Consider the following 11,284-nt stretch of genomic DNA (forward strand, 5'->3'; position numbering starts at 1 on the left):
TACTCGGGCATCACCCGGAAGCTGGAAAGCTGTGCGATGGTAGAAGGTCCGGTAACAGGTTCCAGTCGACGTGTGATGACTCGGTACTGGATTTCGCGCGCCAACTGTTCCAAATCGGCGATTTCCTGTTCGCTCTTCTTTCCTTCTCTGCGCATCTTCTCAAAAATGCTCTCGACCGTCATGCGACCGGATAGATAGGCGTTGACATGCTTTTCCTTGAGCGAGAAACGCGCCTTGACCGACTTTTCACCGGTCCAGTCTTCACGGTGAGTCTTTCGCTCGACGAAGATCTGATCGCTTTCCATCCCGCCATACCAACGAAGTCGAATGGCCTCTGCTCTTCAGTCTTTTTCAGACGACCCTCGTATAGCTCCCATGTGTTAGTGTTGTCAAAGTAGATGGATGAGATGGCGGCATCCTTTTCTTCAAACTCCTTGTTGGCATTGAAGACAAGAACGGGAAGGTGCTGTCATAGTCAGTTCGACGAGATATACATCAAGACAGAGCTTTGCATACCTTGAGAATGATCAGCTTCAATTCGGTGATATTGTCCGGATGAACCCAATATTTAGTGGTCTGGCGGACAAAGTTCTGCTGCGAGCCACCAGCCGCGGAATCTCCCTTGACGGGTTACCCTTGGTGCGGACCAGGTCGTAGAGCTTTGAAAGCTTCACGACGAATGCATCGTAGTTGTCCTTGAAGAAAGGCTTGGCTTTGAGTCGGGCGGCAAAAACCGGCTTGAGATGCCATCCCGTTTGTTTCTGATACAAACATTAGCCTCCTGGAAGTTGCACCAAAAAAATAAAAAAAAGAAGCTGCAGATGCAGAACGTACATCATGCTTCTTAATAATCTTCTGAAACCCTGTATAATTCAGTTGCGTAAACTTGGCCAGATCATGTACATCGGCAATGATGTCACTCAGCACCTGCTCCAACAGCAGGAAATCCTCATCCGAGGGCGGCGGCTGCGATGGCCGCAGACTCTGCCTCCTCGCATTACTCGCATTATCCAGCCGCGAGACAACATCCGCCACATCCTTCTCGCTGGCCTGGATGCGCCGCACGATATCCTCGCTCTTGAGCTTCTGGAAGTTAAACACCTTGTCCAGCTCACTCTCCAGCAGCGAGACGAAGCTCTTCTCGTTGTCTTCTGTCCATGGCTTGCGATCGGGTTTGGGGTTTTCGGGGGTGGGTTCGCTGACGTAGCCGGTCTTGAGGGCTTTCTTGAGGTCTCCGTAGGCGATGTAGTACCAGTAGTACTCCTTGATCATGGACGATCGGAGATGTTCTCCGAACCTTGAGGAAGGCGGGGACGGTCAGTCAATGACGGCCCGAGAGCATTGATCGACGAGAAAGTCACTTACTTCATGATGGGTGAATAGCACGAATGGCGTTATGCTACTGAGCTAGGTCGACACAATCAGGTTGGATGGGGTTGAGACAGTGGTGGGATGGCTGTTCAGACAGAGCGGGAGATGGCCGGCATTTCCGGACGCAGAGAAAAATCGAAGCAGGAAGAGGGACGAAAAGAAATTGCGCTTCGGTTGATAGAGATTGATCGATGGGCTACTATAATAACCAAGTGAACGATAGCGGATAAATCGCGAGAGAACTGGGGGCGGCGGTATCTAGCTTGACGTCCAGACTCAGTAGCTCCGAGAGACCCTTACCAGTAACCAGCACAAGCTAAGTCCTAGTCCCAGCCCACCCACAGATTTCTTCCAGCTTCATATGCCAAGCCTGCTCTTCAACCTCCATCGTGGTGTATTGTAAATTATTGAAGTTAATGTACGGAGTACCTGACAAATATCTAATGCATGCTCTGCAGCTCTGCCAACTTATGATGATTTTTGCCTGCAGTGGAATCTCGCATACTGCGTCTCTTAGTGGATTTCTTTAAGAATCTTGGGATTAATTACGTTTATTTGCTCGGGCAGTAAGCGGACTGACACCAATTGTTGCATGCTAGTGTAGCTTGATTTATGGGTCGGAGAAGTCTCACTCTCGCAGTCTGGCCTCTCACTTTCTTCTATTGCAACATGTGCTCTGCTAGTGCGGGACCATCCTGGAGGACATATTACCACATCTGGACTGGTGTCAGTACGGAAGCGTATGGCCCAGTACAGAATACTTCTTTATACATCCACAGGCCCTCAATCGCGAGCATCCAATATAAGATAGAGAGGTAGCCAGTCTACAGCAGACCGATCACTGCACCATCCATGTACACTGAAACTGTAAAGGCGTTGATTGTGTTAATCAGACCTAAAGTTGGAGAATCGGTATTCATGTGCAAAGTAAACCCATATTATGCCGCAGTAACAGCCCAAACACCCAACACCATCCATCGCCAGACAACCCGAGAATATGTAGTCAAATCAAGTAGATACCAGTAGAAATTATTTGCAGAAGACCATTCCATCATGTCTCATCATCCCATCCGTTTTAGAGAGCTGGTCTACAGAAGAGCGCCGCCAATGCGCCGGATACTCCTCCGCGCACCCTCGCCGACAACACTTACAGCTCCCTCGGTCTCCAGCGCTCGAACGGCATCCGCAAACTGGCCTCCGTCGACTTCCGTGCTGCTGTTCTCGCTTAAGACCTTGAAGACCTCGGCCCAGCGAGCCGCACCGCTGCTGCTGCACAGATCATCCACCACAGACAGCAAGGCGCGCTTGAGTGCTTCCCGGCTGCGTCTCTCGCTGGCACTAGTGCCCTCCGTCAACAAGCTCATGTCAATCAGACCGGTCCGAGAGTCAGTGGCCGCCTGCTTGATGGCGGAGCGGATCAAGCGCACGGCTTCCTCCACATCATCTGCCGTGACCTCGGGCGACAGCCGCATACGGGCATGCGCTTCCGACAGCCGGATCATGGATTCCAGTTGACGAGTGGTGGCGGTGATACGGCGGTCAGAAGACCGAATGTCATCCCAAGCTTACGCATGTTAACGTAGGCATCCGACAAGGCCTTACCGGCGGGGAGTGAGCACTGGGTGAACTTTGGTCTTTGGCGTAGGTGATGTTAGGCTGTAAGGAATTCGATTTGGCTGCAGTACATGAACAGTCAGTCGATGGCCTTCGACGGCCCGGCTGGGTGGGGGGAGAAAAGGCACGGTTACCAAGATCTCTTCCTCGGCAGCGTTTTCGGGTCTGTCTTCCAGGTACATGTTGACAAGATGCTTAGCGAGCCGACGATCTTCCTGCTCGTCCACTCGGTCCAGCACGAGGTATACCAAGTCGAATCGGGACAGCAAGGTAGGGGAAGTCAATATTCTGGGGAACGGGCAAGTTGGATGTACTGCTACCGATCGGATTGGCGGGAAGCCAGGATGCTGGTCTAGCGTTCAAGTAGTGATAATACCGGCCTTGGCGATAGAAACTGTCTGTTGTTCCATGATTCGTGCAGGACGGACCGAGTGGATTCGTTCATCTTGTCGAACTCGTCGATGCAACAGATACCGCCGTCTGAGAGAACCAAGGCACCCGACTCGAGGACCATCTGACGGGTTTCAGGATCGCGGGTGACGTACGCCGTAAGACCGACAGCGGAAGAGCCTATTGCCGCTGGTGTACACACCACGAGGGGCAATCTTATGGACGTAACGAAGAAGCTGGACTTGGATGTGGATGGGTCCACCAGAGGAAGAACATTGATATCACCACGGTATCGTGGGTTACACCCTTCTGGAAGGTCTTATTTGGTGCCTCCGAACAACTGGAGCAGGATTCCCTTCTTAACGTCGTCCATCTCATAGATGCGTGGGGGCCAAGGACCGAGAGAGAAGCTCATACAGATCAGGTCTGGTGGCAGTTCGCTTAATCTTCTCTTCCTCCTCCGCAGTGAGCCTGCGTGTCTGTCTCTGCATCCCCCAGCCGCCTGGTTCCGAGAGCTCCTGCTCGATGGTCGAGACCGTCGATACCCAACTTCTTGCCGATCGATTTTCTGAACATGAAAGGACATCTATACGTATGTCTTGAACAGAGACTTTTGTGTACGCTGGCGAGGATTGACGCGCACAGGGTTGCACGGAAAATAGACCAGTCACTTCGACCCGATCACCAGCCCTTGCAGACATCCACCAGCTCATCATACACGCAAAGCGAAACCGAGTGAGGAGTCTGACCATCGGGAATGCTGTCAGGCGTTTCCTGCAACTTGATGACCTGCTTGTCCGCAACATACACAACGGTTATGGACGAGTTGCATCGAGTTCCGTTCCTTACACACCGGACGTGGGCACTCGGTGGGTTTCGGCAATCTTTCCACGATCAATGTCGACTTGAACACCATGGTTGCAGACTTGGCATCGGAAGAAAGCTGGAAAGATGAGTTAGTTTACGATAATCTGATTAGAAGGATATCAAAGGCAGTAACTATCGTACCTTCTTTCATATCCGGAATGATGGTGTCGTCCGAAATGACCAAGCCCTTGATGCGTTACCAGCTTATCCATGTCTGAAAGAAAATTAGACACGAAGCCAAAAAAGGGGATCGTAATGCATACCTGCAGGATCAAGACTCCATGTTCACAGTCGAATCGAAGACCCAAAAGGCAGAACTATTGAAATGCCTTCGGTCTCCACTTCACCGACAAAGAATCGGGATCTCGTTCTGTGGCATCCGATCCGGTCTCAACTCAGCGCGTCAAGAGCTGGGAACAGCAGGACCAGAGCTCAGCCTCTGTTATGATTCTGGTTTCGTTGATTCTGAGCCCCGCAGGCGCTCCATTCTCCCTTGATCGCAAGCTCCACCATCACATCCGTCACTGTCTGATCCATCAATGGAATGATCTCTTGAGGATAAGCATGCAACTGATGCCATAGCTTGAGTGTTGATGGTACGCCTTCAGGTTCTCGCATCCAAAGTTCAAGCTGGTCACTCCAAGTTGTCGCATGGTGCTCAAACATGCTGATGATTTCCGTTCTCCTGCGGAATCACCCATTATACGAGTCTCATCCTCGGTTGGCGCCTCCTGCCCACAGACGGTACTTTTGTTTGGAAGTTGTAGAGGAAAGTTTTTGAATGCGGACATGAAATCCTGGATGGAGAGATGTTTGTAACCCCAAATCACACGAGTTGAGCTACCGCCCAAGGCCTCAGCCTCAGAGGTATCTGGGGTGATGTTCGAAAAGGTGGCATCGGAGCGTGGATCGCCATCGGCCGCAGCATACCATTAGCATCGACAAAGACTCTGCGGCGGCGGTTCGGGCTAGAAAGAAAACCGCCAGAGTGAAGGTCACTGCGGCGGGACACGGCACGGTTGCTATCGATGCCGGGTCCTGGACGAGACGAATAGATCCACTGCTGCTGCTGGAATGTCGGAACGCCGTGACTGGCGATTCTGAGCTCGAGTTGGACTGGAGCTGGACATGTACCGAATGGGGGAGGGAGTCCTGCGGAGCGGTCAGTATGTGTAGATCGTTGCCAAAAATAATTGTCAAACAATACCTCTCATGGTAGGAGCATTTCTCTAGGTGTCCTGTCTCCTTCATCCACAGTAAGAAGATGCTCTCATTGGTGAACTGGGCTCGTCCATTTCGAAACATCTGGTGTTTCCGCACTGCTGTCTGCCTTTTGAAGGGAGGACTGGAAGAACATAGGCGATGACGAGGGGAACTGCCGCTTTCACCTCTCAATCGCCTTGAAGCACGAGGAGTTGCCTGTGACTGTTCATCTGCCGCCCTTGGGGTCGGACTGCTGGTCTGGAGCTGACGAGAACGGGTTGAGCGCGCAGGAGAAGAAGGTTGCCGAGTCTTTGGCCGGCGGCCCTACGGCGCGAAGAAGCTGGAGAAGACATGTTGTGTCGGTCCTGATATCAGGGATTTCCTCTGTAGCAGTTAATATTCAAAGGACCGACGTATAGGGAGAATAATAGCGTTGATGGGTTGTGGTGCTCGTTTGATTGAGGACAGGGTCAACTGTTGTTGCGGATTCTCCTATCAAGGGAATTCTTTTCAATGGTCGAATTAGCCGTCCGACGCGTTGCTACGCGAACCGTCGCGTAAAGAGGTTTCCTTATCGGGACAACGCGAATGCCGAGCCACAGTTCACGTGATTAAGGAACCTGAGCGGCTTGGGCATTGTGGCTGTGTTGTAAATCGGGCACTCAGACCCATGGAAACGACGTCACTCCACATAATAAGGGCAGCCAATCATATGTTATCGCGGGAAAGGGGGACAATGAATCCCTGCCATACTTGGAAGCTGCAGATCCCGATCAAGTTAGGAAGTACAACAAGTGCAACAAAGGAAGGAACAATCAATCGACCCTCAAGAATGCCTCAGGAATCCAGACAGTGGGAAGATGAATAACACTCTAAGAGATCTCTACCTACATCGCTAGCAAAAATAGACACAAGTATCTAAGCAGGATCAATAATCGGGGCGCTTTCTGACCAATCCTTCAGAAATATCTGTAGAGTACGAAACAGTAGTACCCTCGTTAGTGGACCAATTGTTCAAGAAGCGCCGTTGCATTCATCTTTCGTTGTAGCAGGCGCTTGATGTCATATTTTAGTCCAATAAACTAACTTACCTACGGAGTAGTGATCGACCATCCCCAGTGAAGTTCCACAAATGATCGCATTGTCAGGGCTAGCGTTAGTTTAGACGGTGAAATCGGTCGAATCAGGAATCTCTTGGTGCCACTGTTGTCATTATTTTATCTGTGCCCTTGGCGCATATCAACTTGTCGACACCTTGTTTATTGCATGTTCACTCGTTGTTGCCTCCCTGTATGTACTCTATTGTTTATATAAGGATCCGATCTCTTTATCTGCGGGATGTTTCACATCTGCCCCGTCTGCTGAATGATCATTGACAATGAGAAGTGATGGGCTCTTTTCCTTGCATCCATGAGCGGTGCATTATTCTCTCTAATCTTATGACTTCGACTTGCGCTCTTCTCACGAATGCTCCCTCAACCTCAATTGATCTTCTCTCGACGACATCATTGTGAACACTGCGGATCATTTTTTCTGAGCCTCGCCGAAAATCGACTACATTGCATCAGCGCCATTGCTCGCAGAGATGGCGACCGATCTTGGGCTGGCCCTGGAGCACGCGGGTGGGAACGGTCAAAGGAATGAAGGTGTCACTATTCAGACATTTTTGGCTTCGCTCGCAACTGCAGTGATAGTCTTTGCTGTTGAATTCTTGCTGTTTTTGCTTCTCAAAGGCAAACTCACTCGTATCTAGTGAGTATCCCTGACAACGTCCGTATCAGTACTTACCACTAACATTGGGCTTCTCCATAGTCAACCTAGAACGTATTTGGTCCCGGACAGAGAGCGCACAAAACCGTCCCCGCCGGGTTTGTTTAGTTGGATTGGCCCTGTTTTTCGCACCTCTAGTTCCGAATTCATCCAGAAATGTGGCCTGGATGCCTACTTCTTTCTGCGATACTTGCGAATGCTTCTCAAGATCTTCGTTCCGCTAGGTTGCATTGTGTTGCCCGTCCTATTGCCCCTGAACAAAGTGGATGGGAAAGACCGAAACTTCAAGAATGCAACTGGGACAGGTGACACATGGAATGTCACTGGCCTTGACCAATTGGCCTGGGGTAATGTGGCCCCAGAACACGTCCAGCGCTACTGGGCACATCTAATTATGGCTGTCATCGTTATTGTCTATGTGTGCGCCATATTCTTCGATGAGCTGAAAGGGTATATCCGCCTTCGGCAAGCCTACCTCACTTCACCACAGCATCGACTTCGAGCCTCTGCAACAACAGTGCTGGTAACAGCCATCCCAGACAGCTGGCTGTCTGTTGAGGCTTTGGAGTCACTGTATGATTTTCCCCGGGTGGCATCCGAAATATATGGATCAATCGCAATTTTGACGATCTGAACGAGAAGGTGAAGCAACGTGATGCGCTAGCATTGAAGCTAGAGTCTGCAGAGACGGACTTGATCATTAAATGCAAGAAAGCTCAATTGAAGCAGGCGAAGGCCGCAGCGAAGAAATCCGGATTGAGACCTAAGGAGGTAGGGGGAAGCAGAAGCAGCCACCGACGAGCATGCGCTGCAACTAGCTGCAGGCGGCGGTATCAGCTCAGGTGATCCGCACCAAGCTCACACATTGAACCAGATTTTGCATCGCGATGTTCATGGAAAGCACCGTGCCGACTCTGGAGAGCCTAAAAAGCGCAAGCCCTTCGACCCAGCTGTGGAAGCGGTAGGGATGGTTGGTCAAAGTGTTGGCAATTTGGGCAGATCCGTTCTGGGAACTCTGAAACGGGTGGAGGGCGACATCGACGGCAGTCTGACTAGGTCAGGGGCTATGTACCAGACGCTGGGACTACCGCGCCTCTCCAACATAGAGCTTCGAATGCCGAAACAAACAGCGCAGAGCTGCCCGATCCTTGGCGACCAAGCAACGATAGCATCACCCCATCAATTGGGAATGGAAATGCAGCGTCTATTAATGAGAATGGCGCACCATCCGATGCTCCTCGTAGCAGATCGAACTCCAAGCCAAGACGGCCCTTCTGGAAAAGTCGAATGTCTAGCAACTATTCCAAAGCGAGCAACAGGACAGAACCGGATGAGTTTCCACTCACGGCTCCAGAGGACCCGGCCGAAGGAGAAGCTTCAAACGAAGAGAGATCACACAATGATGAAAAGCAAAAAGGCAAGAAGCACAAAGGCCGGGGAAGGTGACGAAGTCGAAGGTGAGAAATATCCGGTGGCGTACAATGAAGACTTTGACAGTGAAGACTATGGAGAGCCGCTATGGAAAAAGTACATCCGGGAAAAGGATCGTGACACCATGAGGTTGCCAATCTTTGGTCTCAGTTGGATGCCTTCCCTCTGGCTCATTGGCAAAAAGGTGGACACAATAGACTATTGCCGGAAGGAAATCGCTCGCTTAAATCTGGAGATTGAAATTGATCAGCAACACCCCGAGAAATTCCCCCTCATGAATTCAGCGTTCATACAGTTCAACCACCAGGTGGCTGCTCATATGGCTTGTCAGGCTGTCAGTCATCACCTGCCAAAACAAATGGCCCCTCGCACCGTGGAGATCTCGCCGGACGATGTGATTTGGGACAACATGTCAATCAAATGGTGGGAGCGTTATCTGAGGACATTCGGGATTCTCACGATCGTCTGCGCTATGGTGGTTGGCTGGGCGTTCCCCGTCGCGTTTACTGGTTTGCTGTCTCAATTGTCTTACCTGGAAAATGCCTTCACATGGTTATCTTGGATCTCCAAGCTGCCAGACTGGCTCATCTCTGCCATCCAGGGTATCTTGCCCCCGCTTTTCTTAGCCATCTTGATGGCGCTCCTGCCCCTGATTCTCCGATTCCTCTGTCGAGCTCAAGGGTTACACACAGGCATGGCCATCGAACTTACCGTTCAGAACTACTTCTTCGCTTTCCTGTTCGTCCAGTTGTTCCTGGTCGTTGCTATCTCGTCCAGTTTCTCGACGATCATCGATAACGTCACAAACGTTACCAGTTGGCCAGAATTACTGGCCCAAAACATCCCCTCCTCGAGCAACTATTTCTTCTCGTATATGATTCTACAGGCGCTGTCAGTGAGTGCCGGAGCTTTAGTGCAGATCGTTGGCTTGTTCAGCTGGTTTATTCTAGCACCCTTACTGGATAACACAGCAAGAAAGAAATGGGGTCGCACAACGAACTTGAATCAGATGCAATGGGGAACATTCTTTCCGGTCTATACTACTCTCGCATCGATCGGTATGTTTAACCCCAGAGGGACTACTTCTGATGTAGCTAATGCGCGAAATCAGGTTTGATCTATTGTGTGATATCCCCTTTGATCTTGGTCTTCAACATCATCACCTTTGGCCTGTTCTGGTTCGTGTACAGATATAACACGCTGTACGTCACCAAATTCCGCTTTGACACTGGCGGGCTACTATTCCCTCGCGCTATCAACCAGCTCTTCACGGGCTTATATGTCATGGAACTCAGCTTGATCGGGCTGTTCTTTTTGGTCCGTGATGTGGACGGCAACGTTGCCTGCGAAGGGCAAGCAATATGCATGATTGTGGTTTTGATTCTCACAATCGGGTACCAAATCCTTCTGAACGAAGCCTTCAGCCCGCTGATCCGTTACTTGCCGATCACCTTGGAGGATGATGCTGTTCGTCGTGATGAGGAGTTCAGTCGCGCTCAGCGCGCCCGCCTTGGCTTCCCTGAGGAAGATCAGACCGACACGATCGAGCACCAGCTGGCAGAGCGGGAATATCAAGAGCACGAAGCAGATAGGAGGCCCACGAGATCGAACTGAAGAACATCGAAGCGAATTCTGGGCGGCGAGCATCGACTCAGACGGGCACTCTCCACAACAGCCGCCATCATTCATGGGCAGATCGGTCATCAAAAACACGGTCTAAATATTTTGGAACTCATTCGAGCGGTTCAGTGCCGACCTTGCAGCGAGTCCGTGAGAAGATCACGCATGACGCCGAAGCCCAAGGCCCTCCTACGGGTAAAATAGGGCACGCATTGTTTGCCGGTATTCATGATGAATTGGAGGATCTCACACCAGATGAGCGTGATCAACTGACTCAGCGAGCGTTTCAACATGACGCTCTACGAGCAAAACGTCCCGTGATATGGATTCCGCGAGACGATCTGGGAGTAAGCGATGATGAGATTTATCGAACTCAACGGTTCAGCAAGCACATCTGGATCAGTAACGAGTATCAAGCGCTGGACGGCAAGTGCCGTACCATTTTCAGCCGCAGTCCACCGGATTTCTCGGAGATCGATCTCATTCAGTTATAGATACCCCTTTCTGCTATTACTTCCTGTCCGCAAGCAAGCCTACATCGGAGTCGTTTCGCAATGATCCCCTTCAAACCATCTCTTTCTTTGCTTTTACGAATGTCCCCTTCCCATTTGAATTAGCGATGCGCATTGATCGCCACGGAGCTTTTCCTGTATGCTAAGATGACCAGACTGGTTAATCACATGTAACTAGACGATGTTAGATTGTACATAATCACTTCAAGATCATTCCCTTCTCTTGCCGAGACCAATCATCTGGTTATAGGTAGTACACCTATGTAATATATACGCTGGCGCCGACTGGCGCCGATATGTAGCTTGCTATATGAAATCCCCATTAGAGATCGCATATGGAAAGCATAGAGTCTTGTTGCTAAGAAAACGAGCGTAGTAGGAGAGATTGAAATATCTAACTAGTATATCATATCCATCTATTGATTATCCAAGGGTATATCATTTAATCCATAAACTTACACAAGGGCAGGCGATAATTGTCAACCACCCAGTACGGTCTGCGGACA

General features: G+C 50.5%; 3 protein-coding genes across 3 annotated transcripts; 1 reads left to right on the plus strand and 2 right to left on the minus strand.

Annotated features, from left to right (window-relative positions):
* Positions 1-14: 14 nt before the first annotated feature.
* On the minus strand, positions 15-1,370 carry P174DRAFT_436307 (SPX-domain-containing protein; the record flags this gene model as incomplete). Its single annotated transcript, XM_024826005.1, has 6 exons — positions 15-259; positions 316-466; positions 517-621; positions 648-761; positions 835-1,297; positions 1,366-1,370. Coding segments are annotated over 6 exons (1,083 nt in total), but the record flags the coding sequence as incomplete, so codon positions are not given.
* Positions 1,371-2,234: 864 nt separating this feature from the next.
* Positions 2,235-5,769, minus strand: P174DRAFT_446588 (MCM-domain-containing protein; the record flags this gene model as incomplete). Its single annotated transcript, XM_024828605.1, has 12 exons — positions 2,235-2,935; positions 2,974-2,998; positions 3,120-3,273; positions 3,414-3,611; positions 3,775-3,924; positions 4,061-4,167; positions 4,242-4,318; positions 4,384-4,429; positions 4,753-4,927; positions 5,032-5,102; positions 5,292-5,394; positions 5,546-5,769. Coding segments are annotated over 12 exons (1,806 nt in total), but the record flags the coding sequence as incomplete, so codon positions are not given.
* Positions 5,770-6,710: 941 nt separating this feature from the next.
* On the plus strand, positions 6,711-10,760 carry P174DRAFT_516634 (DUF221-domain-containing protein; the record flags this gene model as incomplete). Its single annotated transcript, XM_024832364.1, has 8 exons — positions 6,711-7,197; positions 7,258-7,804; positions 7,858-7,986; positions 8,018-8,261; positions 8,291-8,657; positions 8,713-9,704; positions 9,758-10,113; positions 10,242-10,760. The coding sequence occupies exons 1-8, from the start codon at positions 7,031-7,033 to the stop codon at positions 10,758-10,760; spliced, it is 3,321 nt and encodes a 1,106-aa protein (XP_024676792.1). The 5' UTR covers positions 6,711-7,030.
* Between the last annotated feature and the right edge of the window lie 524 nt (positions 10,761-11,284).

The sequence above is a fragment of the Aspergillus novofumigatus genome (genome assembly GCF_002847465.1).
Source record: "Aspergillus novofumigatus IBT 16806 chromosome Unknown P174scaffold_44, whole genome shotgun sequence".
Taxonomy (NCBI): domain Eukaryota; kingdom Fungi; phylum Ascomycota; class Eurotiomycetes; order Eurotiales; family Aspergillaceae; genus Aspergillus; species Aspergillus novofumigatus.